Source organism: Talpa occidentalis, unplaced genomic scaffold, assembly GCF_014898055.3.
Source record: "Talpa occidentalis isolate TD23 unplaced genomic scaffold, MPIMG_talOcc4v2.1 talOcc4.14, whole genome shotgun sequence".
In the NCBI taxonomy this organism is placed as follows: Eukaryota; Metazoa; Chordata; class Mammalia; order Eulipotyphla; family Talpidae; genus Talpa; species Talpa occidentalis.
In genome coordinates this window covers 90736325-90758865 of record NW_023601433.1, presented here as the reverse complement: position 1 = coordinate 90758865, position 22541 = coordinate 90736325, and the positions used below count along the sequence as shown (strand labels likewise).

The 22541-nt window shown below is 57.2% G+C and overlaps 2 protein-coding genes across 2 annotated transcripts in view; one reads left to right on the top strand and one right to left on the bottom strand.

The window, feature by feature from the left end:
* Positions 1-13628, bottom strand: part of POLE (DNA polymerase epsilon, catalytic subunit) — a 31555-nt gene extending 17927 nt beyond the window's left edge. Inside the window, exons 1-16 of the mRNA XM_037511375.1 lie at positions 13567-13628; positions 8376-8538; positions 8206-8286; positions 7834-7878; positions 7180-7272; positions 6754-6908; positions 5495-5636; positions 5330-5410; positions 3656-3763; positions 2992-3102; positions 2687-2772; positions 2284-2403; positions 1427-1559; positions 1234-1347; positions 919-1131; positions 607-714 (exon numbers count right to left, since the gene is read on the bottom strand). Of these exons, the coding sequence (XP_037367272.1) occupies positions 607-714; positions 919-1131; positions 1234-1347; positions 1427-1559; positions 2284-2403; positions 2687-2772; positions 2992-3102; positions 3656-3763; positions 5330-5410; positions 5495-5636; positions 6754-6908; positions 7180-7272; positions 7834-7878; positions 8206-8286; positions 8376-8538; positions 13567-13628 (1815 nt within the window). The remainder of the gene's footprint in view (positions 1-606; positions 715-918; positions 1132-1233; positions 1348-1426; positions 1560-2283; positions 2404-2686; positions 2773-2991; positions 3103-3655; positions 3764-5329; positions 5411-5494; positions 5637-6753; positions 6909-7179; positions 7273-7833; positions 7879-8205; positions 8287-8375; positions 8539-13566) is intronic.
* A 486-nt stretch (positions 13629-14114) lies between these two features.
* On the top strand, positions 14115-22541 carry PXMP2 (peroxisomal membrane protein 2). The gene is given in 6 exon segments (XM_037511374.1): positions 14115-14136; positions 14139-14235; positions 17197-17313; positions 18265-18427; positions 20802-20921; positions 22201-22541. Coding segments are annotated over 6 exon segments (588 nt in total). The 3' UTR covers positions 22270-22541.

Below are 22541 nucleotides of genomic sequence, written 5' to 3'. Positions count from 1 at the left end.
TTCCGAGTCTAGGCAGGGTCTCCGCCATCAGCGCAAACCTCCTGAGCCCTCCAAGAACCAAAACCTGCCCCAGTAAAGGCAGCCCTGGCTCTGCTTATGCCCACAGGGCACAGGAGCACCAGGCGTGAGCTGCCCATGAGGCGGTGAACAGAAGCCGGCATGCCAGGACCCCAGCCTGGCAACACAGCACACGGCCAACAAAGGAAAACGTGCAGGGGCAAATGGATGGGCCAGCGGGGAGGGGCTAGCCCCATGTAACCCCAGCACAGCAGGCCCACCGGCAACACGCACACCCCACCAACAGCGCTTCCAAGCACCATGGACAACGTCACGCAGCCAAAGTCTTAGCAAAAACAAACCTGAAACCTCTGGCAGCTCCTCAGCCCGTGATAGACGGTGCGGACATGCAGGGCCCAAAGGCCTCCTGCCTCTCTCCACACCCGTCACTGTACCCACGCCCTGTGAGGCCCCTCCTCGGCAGGTGGGCTGTGCACCTAACCATGGCCCCGTCCTCCCCAGCCAGCACCAACGGGAACACACTGACGTGCTGCCCAGGGAGGCCGCAAGGAGGAACGAGGCGCGTCCCCCCCCCCACCCCAGCGCTACCTCTTGGAAGTTGGTGACCTCCTGCATGGGCACCTTCTCCTCCTCCTCCACGGCGTGATGCAACGTCTTCTCCACCCGCTGCAGCAGGAACTCAAAGGCGGCAGGATTCTGGTACAAGTGACCGGGGGACACGGTAGTGAGCCAGGGGAACGCCCTTGCCCAGCCACCCCAGGCAGACGCAGCTGGGGGCACTCTGTGACCCAGCCACCCTGAGGAGGGAGACCAGGTGGGATGGGTGGGGGCCCTCAGGGCGGGGGCGGGGCCCTGGGAAGAGGTGGGCAGGATCTGAGGCCCAGAGCCCGCAGGGCGCACCATCCTGAAGCGACAGGGGATGTCGCTGCGGAAAACGCCGGACTCCAGGGCCTCCACGTGGCCCCCCACGTAGGTCTCAGCGTCCAGCACGTGGCCGTCATCCGTCAGCTTATTGAACTCCTGCTCCTGCTTGTTCGGGAAGATGATGTTGGCGTGGAATGCCTGCACCATCAGCAGAGCCTCACACAGCGTCCCAGAGCCCTTCCGCAGCACCTGCAGGGAGGCCAGGCTGGAGCAGATGCCACACCTGCGGCTGCACCAATGTGCAGTGTGGCAGAGCTGGGTGGGGGAGGGGCAGCATGGGGTCAGGCTGACCTCGTCAGGCTCCATGGGGATGATGGTGCACAGGGCGAAGATGAAGGGGTGCACGTACTTCATGTATAGGTAGTACGTGGCCACAGCGTCCGACACCGAGTACGTGGCCAGAGTCTGAGGAGAGAAGGTGAGCGTGTGGGGCCGAGCCGTGCGGGCAGCCAGAGATGCGGCAAGCGCAGACAGCGGCCCCTACCTGGGGCTGCTCGGTGGCCATCCGGCACATGTCCTCGGGGTCCAGCTCCACGGGGTCGTAGCCCAGCTTGGCTTTGGCGGCCGCCTTGAGGTTGTGGCTGCCCACGGGGAGGTAGCTATCTCTCTTCACCCACCTGGGAGCAAGAACGAGTGCAGAGGCCGGAGGCAACTGAGACAAAGCCTGGGCCCACGACAGCCGAAAGCAGCTCGAGCACAGGAGATGCCGAGTCCAGACGGGCCCAAGACCCCCACTGGGACCCCAGCTGGGGCAGGTTGCTGAAGGCAATTCATTTCAGGTGTGCCAGAGCCCACCCTTGGGCCTGCCTCCTCATCCCCATGGAGAAATTAGAAGGCACTCGGGGCCCCAGATCCCCAGCACGCCGCTTCCCACCATGCTGCGGGTCTGCTCTCCCCACCCCCAGGCCCTCCTGCCACTTCCCTGCTCTGTTCATACAGCCGGAAGCAGAGAGGCGCTCCAGGATACCCCTTCCCTCAGGTCCCCCCCCCACCGTCCCCCCTCCCAGACCCTCCCCAGCTGCCCTGCCATGGCCTCTGCGGACTGGGGCTTCCCTGGGCTCCTGCGCCCTTTACTTCTCATCTCAAAGGCCCGTCGTCACAGCCTGGACCAGATAAGCCTGCAGTGGCAACTCTACACCACAGTGCCCTGGGTCCCGGCCTCCTCCTGGACAGTCTCTCCAGATGGGTCGTCAACCCGAGCTCTGCCTGCCCCCCACAACTGCCCCAGAAATACACCCCTACCCCGAAGTCTGCAGGCCCCCAAATCCTCACCTCTCAAATATGTCAACCCGCCCCTCTCCACTCCCACAGGGGCGCCCTGTACCCCTGTGTGGGGCCTACCTGAGACAGTCCATGTGGATGCACTGGGGTGACTTGTACTCGCCCTGGCTGTCCTTCTGGAAGCCTATCTCCTGGCGCATACTCAGACCGTGGGCCGCCGCCCTGGCCTCCACGAATGGCCTAGGAGGGGTGGAGAGCGCACAGGCTGGAGTCCCTCACAGGAAACACTGCCCTGAGTGCACCCACTGCCCTGAGTGCACCCAGGAGCCCAGGCCTCTCCTCAAAGGGGATGAGGGGCCCTGTGGTGCCTCCAAGGGTTGCTCCTCTGACTCCTCTTCTTGCCTTTCCTGCCATAACCACTCCCATGTACTCGTACATGCTCAAAGCTCATGTTAACTAGCAGACACGGGATCAGGCCGGATCTTTCTCAAACACTTTTTACTCATAGACAAGACAGACTCACCAGTCAAAGAAGTCCCCATTGTAAGTGACCATGATGGTGGGCTTGGTCTCCTGGACATGCTCAAACCACCTCTGGAGTAGACGGACCTAAGGTCCCAGAGCCACGGGTCAGAGCTGGCCCCTCCTCCAATCAACAGCTGCCTCTCGGCCCTGCCCGCCACCCCACCCCACAAGCGCGAGACCACAGCACTGGTGAGCGAGGCTGTGGACCGTCACCCTGACACCACAAATCGGGGCTCAGAAGAGCCACCATGTCCACCTCCTGCTTCAGCCCAAATACCAGGAGGTGCCGAGGGTGCCCTGTACCTCGTCGGGCTCATTAAAGACACAAAAAGGCCCTTCATATTCCGGCTTGGGGGTGAACTCAAAATCTTCAATGTCTTCTGACACGATCTCCCTGTTAGTGATCAGGTAGCCCTGTGGGAACCATGAGCAGTCGGCGTGAGGGAGGGCACAGTAGCTCATCCCTGACGTGTGGCCCTTACTGGAAGTCTCTGCAGCAAGGGCCTGCCTGGTGGTGCAGGGGTTAAATCTTAGCACTATCAAGCTATTGCCAGCCCCTGGGGCCTAAGTCCGATCCCCAGCCAGGGAGCTACCCACAAGGTGCAACAGACCTCTCCTGTCTCCCCCCTGTTCCCTTCAGCAGTGGATTTCAGTAGATCCACCTGTTCTGCTCCCCACTTTCTATCTGGTGAGTCCTCTCACCCCCACGCCTCTGGCCTGCACCCCAGCTCTTGTAGCATAAATAAATCTTTTTAAAAAAGTCTCTGCTTAGGCTTGAATTCATCCTAGCTCCCCCAGAAGGGATGTGCACCCCACACCCCGTGTGTCAGATGTCTAATGAATGCTGGGAGCACAGAGCATGCTGTAACAGCCTGCCTGGCCACATTCTTGGGCTCCACTGACTGTCACCCTAAAAATACCACGGGGCAGATGCTATTCTGATTTGGGGACCGGATGTGCCACTCACCTGGCCGTCTATCATGTAGGAAATCATCATGATCTGGTCTGTCTCGGGATCAGGGAATTTGAGGGGCAGCTTGGTCGTCTCAATGTCAAATGCCAAAACCACAGGGTCCTGGAGGGACAATGCAGCACTGAGTCAGTCACAAACCAAGCTGGCTCCCGAGACCCAGGGGTCCTCTCAACACCACACCACCAGCCCCAGGGGCTGAAGGTGAAGTCAGCTGTTGCCAGGCAACGTTCTGGAAGCAGCAGGACAGGCATCTCAGTTGCCTGGCCTACATCCAGGATGCCTCAGTTCAGCAATGGTGTGAAACTCTAAACACAAGAGAAAAAGCGAGAGCTGCTGGTCACAGCAAAAGCCTAGAATTATAGAACACTGAATCAGAGCTGCTGAAATGCCTAAGCTCGCCTGGTCTTTATGGCAACCCTGACAGGAGACTGGCACAGACCTGACATCTTCATTAGAAAACTGAGCAGAATTCCCCAAGCTCAGAAAGCTGTCCCCAAGCCACCACCTTCTCATTAGGCGTCCCTTCTCACGTGCTCCACACCTGGGGTGGAGGTCAGAGCTTTCCCTCTAAGCTTCAGACCAGCCTCCCTAACAATGAGGCCAGGCACATGTACAGTCACATCCTCCCTTGTGAAGGGCTCCTCCACCCGACAGGGATGCTGGGGGCACTGTCCGCCCAATCAGGTTCCCATAGACACGTCCCATTTCAAGTCACTACTACAACTGGACCAGGCTCACAGCTTCTTAACTACGAGCGCAAGATGCCCTTCGCAACAGCTGTCAGGAAACTTTGAAAAATAAAAAATAGAGGTTTGGGCCTACCTGGTGGTGCAAGGGGTTATGACGCAACCTATGAAGCTATCCGCAGCCACTGAAGCACAAGTTCAATGCCGGTTGGCCAGGGAGCAACTCACATGGCACAGCAGACCTCTCCTGACTCACCCACTACTCCCCTCAGCAGTATATTTCAGTCATTCTGGCTGTTCTGCTCCCCACTCTGTCTCTGGTGAATCCTCTCACCCCTCCACACCTCTGGCCTATACCCCAGCTCTCGTATGCATAAATAAATAAATCTTAAAAAAAAAAAAATGCTTATTATTTACTGAGTCTGGGAATTACACAGCACACCTGGGGTCACCTAATATGGGGGAGGACCTCGAGCACAGGCAGAAGGTCCTGCCCTTACCAAGGCTCAGAATGGGGAGCCACAGGTTTCACGGGCTCAACATTGGTGAGTCCAAATTGTAAGGCTGGAAACTGAAAGCACGGAAGAGACAAAAGATGAAGGGCAGGAGGAAAAAACAATCCTGTCCATACCAACTAACGGCTATATCCACCAAGATCTCTAGGTCAAAGCAGAGAGGGTGTGGGTAGAGGGGTGCACAGAGAAGGGGGAGCAGCCTGCCCTTCAGGCCCATAAAAGGACGCCTAGGTCAAGCTTGAGTCAGGGACTTGCAAGAAAGAGCAAAGTAGACAGACTGCATGTGTTTGTACCACATGCTTCTCAAGTCAGAAACTGGTGAAAAAAGGATAACTCAGAAATTCTTTCAAGGAGATATTTGAGGTAAAAGAAACAAATATTTGAATAAAATCACCTTTCAGCACTGAATTAGATCTCTCCAGACACAGGTGGAAAATTTAGGATGGGGAAATGCAAGCAGCACTTACAGGTCGTTCTACGAGGTCATCTCGACGGGAAATTTCCACAGGCAAGGCGCTTCCTCGATATCTGACGTTGTACCAATGAGCCTGTTGGCAAGTGATGTGTTGAGTGCCAGAGCCCATTTCTCCAGGCCGGGCCCATTGCCCCGCCGCCCAGCTGCAGACACTCACCACGTGGATCTCCAGGTCAATGGAGAGGCGGATGTGGTAAGGCACGTCGTACTCACGCATGTCTACAACGTTGTCCAGCTGGTCAGCCATCCTCCTCGAGGTTTCCTCCTCATCAAGAGCCACACTGCCCCCTTGCAGAACACTGCAAGACAGGGCGAGCCGCTCACCCGAGTCTGCCGGGAGCAGGGGAGCGGGGCAGTAGGGGGCAGTCATCGTGCTGAGTAAGCACAGGGTAGATGGAGGGGCTGAGCTGACAGGACGTGTCCTTCTTCCGGAAGGAATGACCGCATGATGCCCCCACCAGGCAGTCACAGACACAAGGAGACTCTGCTCGTGGGCATTTTAGAGGCTGCACATCACACCCCCACTGAAAGGACACGCTGTCACTTGGGGGCCCTAAGACATGACCCGCCCTCCTGACAAACAGGTGGCTGACAGGACAGGTCTGCATGAGCCCCCGGGTCACAGTCACACAGCTCTCAGCACTGTGAGGGCACGGGAACGATTCCTATCATAGTTATTCCTACACTAAGAGGAAGCCACTGTCACTAAAACACTCCTCCAACACTAGCCCCCTAGACTAGACTGCCGGATACTGGATGGACTGTTAGGAGGGAAAAAGACCAAAGATAGTTGTAAAGGTGGCTCAGGTCTCTCAGGGACTCAGCATTCAGGGACACCCTGAAACATTCTGGAGGTTTGTGGTCCACTGGAGCACGTGGGGTGGGAAGCGGGTGGCTTTTCTGAAGTCACCCCAACTTTCAAGCAGTCAAGGTTTCCTCTTCTGCACCGCTGATCCTGCTTCCTGCACATTGATGTCCATACATCCGACGAACGGTGTCTGGTATCCTGTACTTAAGTGGCACTGAAGAGCCCCAGGCTCTCCAGAGAAGGGTGTTGCGTGAGTCCAGGCTCTCGACAAGCTGGCTGCCAGCTCAGCACTCACCACACCCACGGAAACAAACTACTGGGGTGGTGGGATCAGGAGCGCAAAAGGCGTCCACCTTTACAGCAACTCCACGCAGGACAAGAAGCGCTGCTGAGGCCCATTGTGAGAAGCATGTGGGGTTGCCACAATGCCGACACAAACACCTCAGGTAGCAAAGCCACCAAAGGGCCCAAGAGTCTCCAGAAAGACGGGTGCTGAACCCTGAGGGGACTGCACTGCTGGACTTTGCCACCTCCGTCCACCTGGACAACTTAGTTAAAATGGAAACACGGTCCTCACGGGCTGGCGCTGTCTGCCCGAGGCAGCTCACCTGGAAAGCATGGCCGTGTAGGAGTCACTACTGTGGCTCTGCTCCCGGTTCTTCCTCACAGCAGGGGAGATCTCCTTCCTCACTCTGACAAGGTCCTCCACGGTGTGGAAGGACAGCTTAATGTAATTTCGCTTCAAACCCACCAAGTGGTTTGGCTGCAGAGTGAAGAGATTTGCTCATGAGTTCAAAAGAAAAAGGAGTTTACTGGGGAGAGACAGTGGGTTAGAACTCAAAGGCAGATAGATACATGAGTTGAAGAGCTGAAAACTCCAAACTCCTTATCAAACTCCGCTCAGGGCACCGACAGCACCACAGCGCCCTCTGGAGAGGACTTGTGCAGTCACCAGACAGCCCAGGCCCCAGCACGGAGACTGCCCAATCCCTCCTTCACCCAAGGTGCACCCTAAAGGTCTGAGTGACACTTACCAAGTCCAAATCTTCTTTGGGGACAGTCTCTACTTTAGCAATTTTCCCCTGAAACTTCTTGGAAAGAAAAGATGAAACTTCTCGCTCACAGCCCTAAATCAGGATGAGAATGATTTCCATTAGCCAATCTATTTCCCTTCCCAGCCTGTTTCCTTCGAGGCCTCTTTATTTCCATTTCTGAACCACCCCCCACCCAGAGCAAGTTAGGGAAGAGAATCACCTGACCTGATTCCATGACCCACATTTACCCTTTTTTTGACCTTTGAAAAGGACAGGTTTATGGGGGCCTCCCTGGTGACGCAGGGGTTAGACAGCGCTATCAAGCTATTGCCAGCCACCGCAGCACGAGTTCGATTCCCAGCCAGCCAGGTAGCAACCCACATGGTGCAGCAGTCCTCTCCTGACTCGCCCGCTGCTCCCCTCAGCAGTGTGTTTCAGTCAATACGCCTGTTCTGTTCCCCACTCTGTCTCTGGTGAGTCCTCTCACCGCCCCAACCTGTGGCCTGTACCCCAATTCTTGTAGGCATAAATATGTTTAATAAATAAATAAACCTTTAAAAAAAAAAAAAAAGAAAAGGACAGGCTTATTAGGACAAGGAGGGAGGAAAGAGAGGCCCGGGCACAGCTGAAGGAGTAGGAGCTGCACACACTTACCTTTTTGGTTGCAATGTAGAAATATGGCTTGTAGGGTAAGGCCACCTGCAAGAGTTACCAACCCATTCGGGGTGACGGGAAAGAAAGAAAAAGAGATCATATGAGAGGCTGATGCAATGCATCCTGGACCTCGACACCTCCGGAGAGCAAAGGTGCAACGAGAAATAGGCCTGCCCATGTGGCGGGGGTGAGAGCCTAAGAGACACGACCCGGCTCCTCGGACCATGTTCCCATCAGGCTTTAGGCTACACACTGCCAAGACCCAGTCCCTCCTCTCCTAAGAGTCAGGGAGCTAAAGAAACTTTCGTCGTTGGGGGCCCAGCTCTACCCCATCGCTGACCAGCTTTTCACTCATGGGGCTGAGGGGCTTACCTTAAATCTGCCCCCATCGTCTTGGATAAAGTAGTAGTCCACGGCACTGACCAGACGCTTATCCTCATCTAAAACCTCAGTCTAGGGGAGAATTGGTCAATACACCCGTGGTTACCCTCCACGTGTAGAGGAGCACCCCGAGTGGGAGGGCAGGGAAGCCCGGGGCTTACAGGGTGCATGTTGATGAGCCAGCCAGTCTTCTCCCCAGGTTCCTTGAGCCTCTCAAAGCCAAACCGCAGATCCATCTTATCTGTCCACTGACTGCGCTCCAGGCGCTTGAGTGCAGAGACGGAGGAGGGGGCGCCATCGTCCCTGGAGGGGGCACCACCGTCCCTGGAGGGAGGGAGCATACCCGCCTTACTGGCAAGCACCCGCCTTACTGGCAAGCACCCGCTCGCACAGCATTCCACCACGCTGTGCATGTGTTAAGTGTGACAAGGTCGGTGCATGCCTGAAAAACCTCACTCATGGCAAAACAGCTCATGAAAAGGACAAGACTCCTGGGGGAACCAGGACAGGGCCAGGTCCATGGAAACCAGTTCCTCTACAACCAGAACACTAATGAAAGCAACGGCCAGAGCGGGTCACAAAACCCAGCATGTACCCTGGGCATTTACCCCAGGGAAATGAAAATGTGTTCATACAAAAACTAGTGGCTGGGGCCTCCCCTGGTGGCTCAGCAGTTGAGCGCTGGGCTGAGAAGCTGCCTGCAGCCTTTGCAGCGCTGGTTCGATCCCCGACCGCCGGCGAGGGCCCCACATGGCCCGCAGACCTCTCCTGCTGCGCCCGCTGCTCCCCTCAGCGTCTGCCTGTTCTGTTCCCCGCTCTGGTGAATTCTCTCACCCTCCCGCGCTTCTGACTGTACCCAGTGCTTGTATGAAATGAATAAATAAATCTTTAAGAGGTAAAGGACCTGTACAAAAAAAACTATAAAACACTGTTAAAAAAAAATAGAAGACACAAAGAAATGGAAAGACATCCCCTGCTCACGGATTGGAAGAATTAACATTATTAAAATGGCCATCCTACCAAAAGCATTATACAGATTCAATGCTATTCCAATAAAAATTTCAATGACATTCTTCAAAGAAATAGAACAATTATTGATGAAATTCATCAATAATTCACCAAAAACCCCGAATAGCCAAAGCTCTCCTGAAAAAAAAAGAAGGGAATGGAGGCATCACTCTCCCAGACTTCAAACTATATTACATAATCATGGAAAATGCATGGTATTGGAACAAGAACAGACACACGGACCAATGGAACCAAACAGAAAATCCAGAAATAAACCCACAGATTTATGGTCAAATAACCTTTGACAAAGGAGCAAAGACTATGCACTGGAGCAAAGAAAGTTTGTTCAATAAATGGTGCTGGGAAAACTGGGTCGCTACATGCAAAAGAACGAAGCTTGACTATTACCTCACACCATACACAAAAACCAACTCAAAATGGATTAAAGAACTAGACATAAGACCTGAAACCATAAAATACATAGAAGGAAATATAGGCGAAACACTAAATGACATGCACCTCAAAGACATTTTTTTTTAAAGATTTATTTATTTATTTATACAAGCGCTGGGTACAGTCAGAAGTGCGGGAGGGTGAGAGAATTCACCAGAGCCAGAGCGGGGAACAGAACAGGCAGAGTGATGATACACTGCTGAGGGGAGCAGCAGGCGGCAGGAGAGGTCTGTGCACCATGTGGGAACCTCGCCCAGCGGCCGGGGATCGAACCGGTGCTGCAGAGGCTGCGGCAGCCTCGCAACCCAGCGCTCAACCGCTACGTCACCAGGGAGGCCCACCTCACAGACATCTTTACAGACACATCACCCAAAGCAGTGATAGTGAAGGCAAAGATAAACAGCTGGGACTACATCAAATTAAAGAGCTTCTGCACAGCAAAAGAGACAATAACCAAAACAAAGAGAAACCCCACTGACTGGGAGAACATTTTTGCACACAACACTAATGATAAAGGACTGATCACAAACAAGAGCTAAAAAGAAACTTCTCCAAAGAGGAAATGCAAATGGCCAACAGGCAATGGAATATTACTCAGCAATCAAAGAAGATAAACACATGCAGTTTGCAGCAACATGGATGGAGCTAGAAGGGATCATGCTCAGCGAAATAAGCCAGAAAGAAAAAGAAAAATACCGGATGGTCTCACTCATAGCAGGAATTTAGAAAACCTAAATAAGGAACCTATTTAGAAAACCTAAATAAGGAGTGCAAACTGGTCCAACCACTGTGGAAAGCTGTCTGGAGGTTCCTCAATCTACTAAAAATGGAGCTACCATATGACCCAGCAATTCCACTCCTAGGGATCTACCCAAAGGACACAAAAACAGTGATTCAAAAGAGCACCTGTACACCTATGTTTATTGTAGCACTATTCGCAATAGGTAAAACCTGGAAACAACCCAAATGCCCAAAAATAGATGACTGGGTCAAGAAGATGTGGTGTGTGTATATATATATATATATATATTGGAATATTGTAGAACGGAATATTATTCAGCAATCAAAAAGATAAACTCATGCCATTCGCAGCAATGTGGATGGAGCTAGAAGGAATTATGCTCAGTGAAATAAGCCAGAAGGAAAAAGAAAAATATCCCATGGTTTCACTTATAACAGGAATATAGGAGAACCAAGTAAGACATCAGTGTAAAAAAAAAAAGTAACAGTACAAATCACAACAAAGCAAAACAAAAAATAATAAACCAGAGACATCCTGCAGGGGAGGAGGAGGGAGACAGGTGAGAGGAAGGGAGTGAGGCACACAGGGGACTGTGGCGATGGTGCATGGATGCCCTGGGGAAGGAAATTCAATCTGAGGGGGTGGGGAAGCAAAGATTGTCTAAAAAATTGTAAAAAAAAAATGATAAATGTTAAAATTTAAAAAAAAAAATGTTCCCACTGAGAAAAGGGTAAACGGGACCTTTCTCTGTAACTACAACTGCATGAGATTCCACAATGATCTCAAAATAAATTTTTATGTATTTATTTTAATTTTTTTAAATGTTAGTTGCTACATTTATGAGTTTACTGGTAAAACGGAACAATTCCTACCCGTGCAAAATTTTTATGCATGTTATAAGAGATAATGAGCATAAAAGTACTTTGGAGACAGCAAAGTTGTCAAAACAGAGCAATGTAGAAAAACCAAAAACCTGATGAGCAGATTTTGTCAAAAATGACCAGTGAAGATTAAATCACACAACAGAGGTGACAGTGGACGGGGTTCTCTGTACATAGTGGGTGCTCGAGATACAGTGTTTGTGATATTTATTAAAGATCAATGTAAGGGCCTCCCCGGTGGCACAGCGGTTGAGCGCTGGGTTGCGAGGCTGCCCACGGCCTCTGCAGCGCCAGTTCGATCCCCGGCTGCTCCCCGGCCACCGGAGGAGGGTCCCACATGGTGCGCAGACCTCTCCTGCCGCCCGCTGCTCCCCTCAGCAGTGTCCTTCGGTCCTTCTGCCTGCTCTGCTCCCCGCTCTGGCTCTGGTGAATTCTCTCGCCCTCCCGCGCTTCTGACTGTACCCAGTGCTTGTGTGTATAAACAAACAAACAAATAAATAAATCTAAAAAAAAAAAAAAAAAGATCAATGTAAATATAAGTTTTCAGTCATGAAATCTGAGTTGAAAATATTGACTGAGGGCCTCCCCGGTGGTGCAGCGGTTGAGCGCTGGGTTGCGAGGCTGCCTACGGCCTCTGCGGTGTCGGTTCGATCCCCGGCTGCTCCCGGGCCACCTGAGGAGGGTCCCGCATGGCGCGCAGACCTCTTCTGCCGCCCGCTGCTCCCCTCAGCAGTGTACTTCGGTCCTTCTGCCTGCTCTGCTCCCCGCTCTGGCTCTGGTGGGTTCTCTCACCCTCCCGCGCTTCTGACTGTACCCAGTGCTTGTATAAACAAACAAATAAATAAATAAATAAAACTTTAAAAAAAAAAAGAAAATATTGACTGAGCATCTACAGGTGCCACCCTGAGACCAGCACAGGTGGGTAACAAGCAACACCGGTGCCACAGCACACCTGGGAGGCATGCTTCACACAAGACAGCAGGAACGTGAGGGCCACACTGCCCTGGGCTGCAGGGTCAGCTCAGTGTATGCGCCTTTGGAGATGGCAGAGGCCAAGCTAAGCCACTTTCTTCGCGACCTACCACTGAAAGATGGCTTTATTTTCTACTCGGCAGAGTCGTTACCATGGTTTTACAGCATGTTTGTTCTAAATGCACAACAGCAAGAGAGCAGAAGAGCTGACTGGAGAGTGCTGAGCACAGGGCAAGTGCACTTGCCCCAGGCCAGGTGGACGCTGCCCTGTGCCGGGTGCTGGTGTCCACGCGACATTCTCGTAAACAGCTGGGAACGCCCGCTGGCGCAGAGCGACCCTTACAGGTTCGCCCTGGCCAGCCCGACCCTGACGTCAAAGCCACCAAGACACAGCAAAGCGGACACCACACTCTGTGCCCAGCAACACTCTCGGCTGCTAGGAAGCTCCGCTCTCAGCTCCCGGGCACCAGCTCCTGGGCCGGAGCTCCCGGGACCCTCGGGCCAGGATCTGTGGCCACTGTCCCCGGGCCGACCACGGGAGGGGCCCGGTGCACACGACCGCGCCTGGCTCCGCGCCTGGCCACTCGGACCCCGCAGTTCCGTCCAGCGGCGGTTAAAGGGCGAATCTGCCTGGGTGAGGCCAGAGCAGGGTGGCCGGCTCCGGCAGCGGCCTCCCGCCTGCTGCCAGGGCGCCAGAACCGGGACTCCCGGCGCGGGCCCAAGTCCAACGCCGGGGTACGTGGCCCCGACCGCCGAGCCGGAGAGGACGACGCTCGGGTGCTCCACGACGGCTGCGGGAGGGACGGCGGGGCCCGCAAGACGCCGCAGCCGCCGGGCCGGACCCGCTGCCCAGTTTCCAGCTTGGGAGCGAGCGACCGACCCTCCGCGCGGGTCGCCGGTGCCAGGGCACGGCCCCGCGCCCGCTCAGGGCCTGGGCGCCGCCCCCCCGCCGCCCCCTCCCCGGCCGGCCACCCACCAACACCCCGCCCGGCCCCGCCCCCCGGCCGCCCCCACCCCCCCCCCCCGCCCGGCCCGGCCCGGCCGCCCCCCCCCCGGCCGCCCCCACCCACCCCCCCCCCCCGCCCGGCCGCACCCCCCGGCCGCCCCCACCCACCCCCCCCCGGCCCGGCCGCACCCCCGGCCCCCGCCCGGCCGCCCCCCGAGGGGCCGGGTCTGGGTCTGGCGACCCGCCCTGCCCGCGGCGCCGCCGCAGACCCACTCGCGCACGCGGCCCCGCGCAGGGCTGTCCGGACGGCCGAGCTCCGGGCGGCGAGCCAGGCCCGCCCGCCCCCTCACCGGCTGGGCTCCCCGTCCGCGCCCGGCTCCGCGCGCCGCCGCCCGCTGTTCCTCAGAACCATCCCGCCGCGCCGCCGCCGCCGCCCGCGCAAGTTTGGCGCGCTCCCCAAGTCTCGCGAGAGCCGGCGCGCCCCGCCCAATCAGAGGCCCCGCGCCGCGCCGCGCCCCGCCCCCGCCCCCGCCCCTCTCCAATCGCCGCCCGCGCCCGGGGGAGGCGGCCCGTGAGGGACTCGGGGAAAAGTGCGCGGAGGCGCGCGCGGCGCTCGGCGGCGTCCCGTCGGGGGGGCGCTGCGGGCCGCGACGGGGCGGGCACCGTCAGGCCGGCCGGCCCCGCCCCGGCTCCCGCCCCCGCCCCCGCCCCCCCCGCCCCCGCCCCCCCCCCCCCGCCCCGCCCCCGGCTCCCGCCCCCCCGCCCCCGCCCCCGCCCCCGCCCCGCCCCGCCCCCGCCCCGCCCCCGCCCCCCGCCCCGCCCCGCCCCCGCCCCCCGCCCCCCCCCGCCCCCGGCTCCCGCCCCCGGGGGCGGCAGGTGCGGAGCCGGGCGGGAGGCGATGGCGCCGGCGGCGTCGCGGCTGGGGCCGCGGCCGGGCTCGGGGCGCTCCCGCGGCGCGCGCTCGCCCAGTACCTGCGGCTCCTGCGGCTGCACCCCGTGCGCACCAAGGCGGCCACCAGGTCGGCGGGGGGACGGCGGCCGGGCGGGAGGCGCCGACGCCGGAGCCCGCGCCCAGGGACAGCGCCTGGCGGGCCCCCGCGGGCGCTCGGGAGCGCGGGGCGCCCGGGTCGCCGTGACCCTCCCGCGCGGGGAAACGCGCCAGAAAGCTCGGCTCACGGGGCTTGAGCGTGGGGTTCTGGAAAGCAAGGGCTGGCTGATCACGGATTTGCTCATCCACGCACGCAAGAGCCGGGGTGCCGGCCGGAGGGGCGGGGGCTGTCAGAGGAGTCCCCAGGACAGGGCGGGGAGCCGATCCACGGAGACCCACGGCTGAGGGGCAGCGGGGAGACAGGAGAGTCTGCCGCGCCCTGGGGGTCGCTCCCTGGCCCGGGGTCAAACTCGTGCTGCCCAGGCTGGAACCTCTTACGCCCCCAGGGGGACCCAGAGAAGTAGGGTTCGGAGACTAGAACGGGAACACCAGGGAGCCAGACGAGGGGAACACACCAGATCGGAGACCTTCCTGCGCCGTAGGGCCGCTGCCATCCGCCCCAGGAGACGGTGCGGGCGGAGGGTCAGCACCTTGCAGCCTGCTCCTCGGCACCTGTGAGGTGGGTGCCCCGAGGCGCAGCTGATCAGGTTTGGGAGAAACTGAAGAGCTCCTGGATGTGAGGTGCCGGCTTTGCTACTTGGGATCACTAACTACCAGTGAGGACTGGCAGAAGCAGAGAGGCAGCGCACAGCAACGGTCAGAAGGTGACCCTCCATGGCGCTAGGGCAGCGGGTCAGCAGGACAAAGTCCCAAATGCAGAGCAAGCTGGTTATGGCGGCGAGGTCAGGACAGCGGGCTGTGTCCCCGGAAAAAGGAACAGTGAGAAAGGAGCAGCCGAGGACCAGAGCAAGAGATCGCTTCTCAGGAGGCAGGGGTTGGCCTAGTCTTGGGACACCTGGGCCTGACTCCACTTTTTTTTCTTTTAAGATTTGTCTTATTTATGCAAACAAGAACCGGGGTACAGGCCACAGGTGGGGGCCAGAGCAGGGAGGATTCACCAGAGACAGAGCAGGGAGCAGAACAGACAGAGTGATCGAAATACGCTGCTGAGGGCCTCCCCTGGTGGCGCAGCGATTGAGCGCTGGGCTGCGAAGCTGCCCGCAGCCTCTGCAGTGCCTGTTCGATCCCCGGCCACTGGCGAGGGTCCCACATGGCGCACAGACCTCTCCTGCCGCCCGCTGCTCCCCTCAGCAGTGTATTTCGGTCAGTCTGCCTGTTCTGTTCCCCGCTCTGTCTCTGGTGAGTTCTCTCACCCTCCCATGCTTCTGACTGTACCCAGTCTTGTATAAATAAATGAATCTTTAAAAAAAAAAGAAGAAGAAGAGGGCCTCCCCGGTGGTGCAGCGGTTGAGCACTGGGTTGCGAAGCTGCCCGCAGCCTCTGCAGCGCCGGTTGGCTCCCCTGCTGCTGGCGAGGGCCCCACATGGCGCGCAGACCTCTCCTGCAGCCTGCTGTTCCCCTCAGCAGTGTATTCCGTCAGTCGGTCTGTTCTGCTCCCCACTCTGGCTCTGGTGAATTCTCTCACCCTCCTGCTCTTTTGACTGTACCCAGTGCTTGTATAAATAAATAAATAAATCTTTAAAAAAGAAAGAAAGAAATACACCGCTGAGGGGAGCAGCGGACGAGTCAGGAGAGGTCTGCGCGCCATGTGGGCTTCTCCCTGACCAGCAGGGGGATAGAACTGGTGCTGCAGTGGCTGCGGATTGCTTCATACTTAATTAAAATTATTATATTACAATAAATGAAAGATACTGGGCCTCCCCGGTGGTGCAGCAGTTTGAGCGCAGCACTGTGACACTGCAGCCTCTGCAATACTGGTTCAATTCCCAGCAGGCCAGGGAGCTACCCACATGGCGCAGCAGACCTCTCCTGTCGCGCCCACTGCCCACCTCAGCAGTGTACTTCGGTCCCAGGTGGCACACGGGATTAAGCGTCAGTACTGTGAAGCTGTCTGCAACTATGCAGCATGAGTTCAATCCCCGGCCAGGGAGCTGACCCACATGGCGCAACAGACCTCTACTGTCTCCCCGCTGCTCCCCTCAGCAGTGTGTTTCAGTCAGTCTGCCTGTTCTGTTCCCCGCTCAATCTCTGGTGAATCCTCTCACTTGCCGCACTTCTGGCCTGTACCCCAGTTCTTGTATGCATAAATAAATCTTTTAAAAAATTACTGAAAAAGGAAATTTTTTAAATTTTTATTTATACAAGAGCTGGGGTACAGGCCAGAGTCGCGGGAGGGTGAGAGGATTCACCAGAGACAGAGCGGGGAGCAGAACAGGCAGACAGACCGAAAGCACTGCTGAGGGGAGCAGCGGGCGAGACAGGAGAGGTCTGCCGCACAATGTGGGATTCTCCCCGGCCGGCCAGGAATCAAACCGGCGCTGCGGAAGCTGCGGACAGCCTCACAGCACTGCGCCCAACCTGCTGCACCACCAGGGAGGCCCTGAAAAAGGAAATTTGTATTGCAGTGACAGCAGATCCCTGTGCAGTTGTAAGCAATCATCTGCCCGGTTTCCCCAGTGATAACGTGTCAAACCAGGACTCAGTCAATTCGGTTTCCCCAGCTTTTCTCACGTGTGCCTCTGTGTCTGGTTGTCTGTTGTCTCATCACATGCATAGGTGATGTGTCCACCCACAGTCAGAGTACGGGGAAGTCCCCAAGAGACGCCTTTTAATAAACACATCTTTCCCCCCTCCCATACATGGCGGCCTTTTTCAGAATCACAGCAAAACCAGGATCCTGACATCAACAACCTGAACATGGGAAATATGACCCCGGCAGGTGTGCACCTAGGATGTGGGTGCTTAAGTTGCAGCTGCTTCCTGAAGACTCATCAGTCACCCCCAAATGGCCTCTGATTAGCCATTTTCAGTCTGTGTGGAGCAAACAGCCTCCTGCTTCTGCGCCCACTTCTGATGCCCTCTCTGTCCACAGTGGCATTCTGTCAGCTCTCGGGAACGTCCTGGCCCAGATAATTGGGAAGAAACGGAAAAAAGAAAACTCCTCTCAAAAGCTAGCCATCAGTGGACCTCTCAGATACGCCATCTATGGGTGAGTTCCACAAAGGGGCTCCTCGACAAGTCGGCAGGTTGAGTGCGGCCAGGCTGGGGTGCCACAGCCGAGTTTCTGGAATAATCTGATCTGGAAAAGTAATTTTCACACACCAGTGAAGGAATCATGGGGGGAATCAGGGTGTGGTGTTACCTCATTTAGGACTCTGGGTGCATGTCCCATCCTGATGGGGCCGAGGGGCCCGAGAGGAGGTGACCTCCGGAGCCTGTCAGACCCAAGGCTCAAAGGGCCTGAAAGAGAACAGCTCGATGGCCAGCTGGTTTCTGTTGTTTTCATAGAACATTAACATCAAGAAGAGAAAAACTTAGATACCTTGAAAAGTGTGCTGTTTGGGGGCCACTTTTTTGCATGGTAAAAGCACAAAATTGCAGAAGTTTTACCACAAGGCCCCGGCTCCTGCCCTCACCCTTGGGTTTCTGATGGAAAACTAGCTCTGGGGTGCCACAGAGGTCATGGTGTTAGCTCCTTGGGCTACTGGTGAGGTCTGAGCTCCAGTGACAAAAGCTGGGGAAAGGAGGCAGCGCCTGGAACAGAGCGGCTGGGACAGATGGGTCATCACCCAGAACACACTCTGGGGGTGCAATGCTGCTGAGGATCCCCCGTGAAGAGCTGGGTAGGGGCACTGGGCAGACAGGCCGAGGCAGGCTTTGCAGTAGGGCGTGGGAGGTGGCGGCACCAGGCCAAGTGCCCTGCCCCGAGCGGGGATGTCAGAGACCAGTGCAGGGCAGAGGGCCCGGGAAGCAGCTGCAGCACCTGCAAGAAAAGCACAACGGCCTTGAAAATAAATGTGAGGATTCCATTGGGAAATGCAGAGGGAAAAGGAAGACTTGGCAGAGGCTCCCCTGCAGCAGCTGTGGCCCCGGCCCAGAGGTAGGGCTGAGGACCTGGGCTTGGGGTGTCAGAAGGCGGTCGTTCACCCCGCGGCCTCAGGTGCTTCTTTACAGGGCCACTGAGCCACTACTTCTACCTGCTCCTGGAGCTCTGGGTCCCGCCCGGGATGCCCGGGGCCCCGCTCAAGCGTCTGCTGCTGGACCGCCTGCTCTTCGCGCCCACCTTCCTGCTGCTGTTCTTCCTGGTCATGGGCCTCCTGGAGGTTGGTCCTGCTGCTCCTTGCCCGCGGCTGGGGTGAGGGTCAGAGGCTGCACTTCCTGCTGCACTTCTGTGCAGCCCCACCTTTCCCTCTGTGAGGACTGGGAGTGACCAGGGGGCAGCTGCAGCGTCTCGGACGCACACACGCAGCATAGCTCTCACGGAGGACGGCCCTGCGCCCCTCTGTGCCCCCCATGGCCGGTCAGGAGCCTCGGACACTGACAGTGACCGTGCCTTGTCCCGCACATTTGGTGGTGGTGTGGCCACCGCAGAATCTGTTCCTTGCAGTCCTGGATATTTTCCATGTCACGAACGTGACTTGGAGAAACGGCATGGCCGTCCCCCTGCTGCAGCGCCAGCTCTCAGCCCCGGCCCGTGGCGAAGGCCTGTGCCGCTCTGGGCAGATCCATGAGTGGTCTGTGGCCACTGCGCCACGCCCTGACCTCCTGGCCGCACGTGCAGCAGTGTCCACGGCTGCCTCATGGTCTCTGCGACCGCCTGTCCCTGCCCTGCTGACCAGCTGCTTGCCCCACCCTGGGGAGAGGTGTCCTGTTCTCCCCTGAAAGTCACCAGCTGCAGCAGGTGAGTGGCTGCTCCCTGGGCCTCATCCTGAGGAGCGACTGGCCCAGGGCCCTGGGTAGCAGGCGAGACTCGCCTCCCTGGGACACTGACAGGTCCCTGGTGGTGAGCAGCTCGGGAGGGCCCATCCCGGGGCATGTGTTTCCATTAAAGAGCAGAAAGTGTGTCCCAGCTGTCCCCAAGGCACCAGCCGCCCTGGCCGGAGGCGTGGCCAGTTCAGGGCGCAGATGCGGCCCTGTTTTGTTGGTGTCCAAGCTCAGATGAAGTAAGAACATTTGCATAATATTAAAAATTCAAAGTTACGTAAATAAAGTTGTGGCGGTGTCACAGGAGTTTAAAATTTTCACATTTTCAGACCTGTCATTCCTTTGTGGGTTTCCTTAAAGGGAAATTTTGAAAACACTCCCCTAGACCGTCTATTATTTTATTTTGTTTGCTTTGAAAAACCCAAAAGTTAGAGATATATTCTCACACTTTCCTCTAGTGTTATGATTTTTTTTTTAAGATTTATTTATTTATTTATGCTGCAAGAGCTGGGGTACAGGCCAGATTTGTGGGGGGGAGGTGAGATGACTCAGCAGAGACAGAGCGGGGAACAGAACAGGCAGACTGACTGAAACACACTGCTGAGGGGAGCAGCAGGGAGACAGGAGAGGTCTGCTGCGCCATGTGGGCAGCTCCCTGACTGGGGATCAAACTCGTGCTGCAGAGACTGCAGATTGCTTCATAGGTTGCTTCTTAACCCCTTGCCACCAGAGAGGCCCTAATGTTAGGATTTTTTTTTTTTAAAGATTTATTTATTTTTATGCAAGAAGTGGAGTACAGGCCAGATGCGCGGGAGGGTGAGAGGATTCACCGGAGACAGAGCGGGGAACAGAACAGGCAGACTGACGAAATACACTGCTGAGGGGAGCAGCAGGGAGACAGAAGAGGTCTGTTGTGCCATGTGGGATTCTCGCCGGCTGGCATGGATCGAACCTGCACTGCAGAGGCTGTGGACAGCTTCACAGTGCGGCGCTCAACTGCCTGCGCCACCAGGGAGGCCCCCCACTAGTGTTATGATTTTTAATGGCACATGTTTGTTTCCTTCTACTTAGAATAACAGGTTGTCCTATTACCACTCACCGAGCCATCCCCAGTGTCCTGAAATGTCAGTGTCGTCTTGCCACAGGCACAGGCACGGTGCTCTTGCTGGAGTCTGTTCGTTTCCATTCTGTGTCTTTTTGGGGGCTGGGGGGGTTGTTGCTCCCAGGTTATTTTAATAATTTTGTAGTATAGTATTTTTTTAAAGATTTATTTATTTATGCATACGAGAGCTGGGGTTCAGGCCAGAGAGGATTCACCAGAGACAGAGCGGGGAACAGAACAGGCAGACTGACCGAAGTACACTGCTGAGGGGAGCAGCGGGGAGACAGGAGAGGTCTGCTGCGCCATGTGGGCTTCTCCCTGGCTGGCCGGGGATCGAACTCGTGCTGCAGAGTGTGCAGATTGCTTCATGGTGTGGTGCTTAACCCCTTGCGCCACCAGGGAGGCCCCAATTTTACAGTATTTTTAAAACCAGGAATAAGGTAGGCCTTCCCTCTTTATTCTTTTCGAAGATGGAGATCCTCATGCATTCACTCTTCCAGGTAAAACTTAGAATCCGTGTGCCCGGCCCACCAGGAAAACCCCTGACAAGCTCCAAAAGGCCTGCGCTCTGGAGAGTGCTGGAAAGCCCCGAGGGCTGAGCCCAGCCGGCTGGCCCGGCCAGCACACAGATGGGCCTCACGGTCCCGGGCCCACAAGCTCTCTCCCCGCAGGGCAAGGACGCGGCCGCCTGCGTGGCCCAGGCGAGGACGGGCTTCTGGCCCGCGCTGCTGATGAACTGGCGAGTGTGGACCCCCGCGCAGTTCATCAACCTCAACTACGTGCCTTTGCAGGTGAGCTTCGCCCCTCCCGACGCCCCGTGTCTCTCCGCGCAGCCGACCCCCTCACCCCACGGGCACCCCGCGCAGGAGTGGGGCGGAGGGGCTCCCGCTGGGGGTGGGACGGCGGGCAGGACTCCTTGCGGGCGCCCAGCGACGTCCCCGGAAGCCCAGCCCGTGCCGCGGCCAGCGCTGGCCCCGCGGCGGAGCCCACAGAGCCGCCTTCCAGGCCAGGCCTCCGCAGGTGCGCGCAGGACGGCGCCCCAGGGGTCCGCACAGATTCGAGACAGGGCAGGCCATCTCCTTTCAAAACCCCCACGTGCCTGCCCACTCAGAGGCCTTGGAGTAGGGAGGCTGCAATCTGGGGGTGTCCCCCAAAGGCGGTGGGAGGAGAGGGGAAGCCCATGGGGTTTTGGGGCCTTGTGGAGGGAGCTGGCCTAGGCCCGTGTATGGCCTGATGCCTGGGCAGCCAGAGGCAGGAAGCACAGCTCCCTCCACAACTGCCAGGAGGGGCCGGAGGCCGGTACCGAAGGTGGTTGGGGTCTTTGGGAGTGGGGGTTCGGGCAGGGAGATGGAAGCCACCTAAGGTGGACACTGCCCACCAGGTCCTTTGCCGCCCTGGTGATTGCAGGTGGGGGCAGAGGAGTTTGTTCAGCTGTTTTTTATTATTTTTTAAAGATTTAATTTATGCATATAAGAGTTGGGGTACAGGCCAGAGGTGCGGAGGTGAGAGGATTCACCAGTGGGGAGCAGAACAGGCAGACTGACCTAAGTACATTGCTGAGGGGAGCAGCAGGGAGACAGGAGGGGTCTGCTGCGCCTTGTGGGTTGCTCCCTGGCCGGCTGGGGATCTAACTCGTGCTGCAGAGGCTGTGGATTGCTTCATAGTGCGGTGCTTAACCCCCTGCGCCACCAGGGGGGCCCTCAGCTGTTGTTTTTTATGCGCCTTCTGTATGCTCTACACTCAGGGTTCAAGTTGGAGAACAGCCGGCTGCTCCCATGGTGCACAGACCAGGGGAAAACCACAGAGGGTGGCTCTGGTGGGGGTAGAGGCAGGGTAAAGGGACAGAGGCCCTGGGGAGCAGTGATGGGCTGTGGGCAGGCCAGGGCGACGGCAGGGGTTACAGCGATCCAGGAGGGAGGCTGCAGGATGCTGCCTTCTCCCTTCTGGCCTGTGGCGCTGTCAGGCAGGGCTGTCCTCGCCCCGTCCCTTGAGCCAAGTACAGGCGGGAGCGGCTTGCGCTGGCTTAGAGACTGGCCCCAGCAGGGCCTGCGGCCTCTCTTCTCCATGCAGTTCCGTGTGCTCTTCGCCAACCTGGTGGCCCTGATCTGGTACACCTACCTGGCCTCTCTGGGGAAGTGAAGATGGCCACAGGAGAAGCTGGCACTGTGGAGGGACCGAGGGATGCCCACCTGGCAAGGACCAGCGGCAGGAGCAGCCTGACTCTGTATCACCTGGTTCCGGGTGCCCTAAGATGGCGGCTGGGAAAGCAGCAGCCCAAGTCAGGGGCCTGAGCAGCCCTAGAAACTGGGACTACACCGGAGTGATTCTGTGTGCCCTTAGATCCGACTAGATCACAGTAAACTCTGATGCCGCCTCTATGGGTGACTTTAATTTCCCAGAAAAGTGCTATC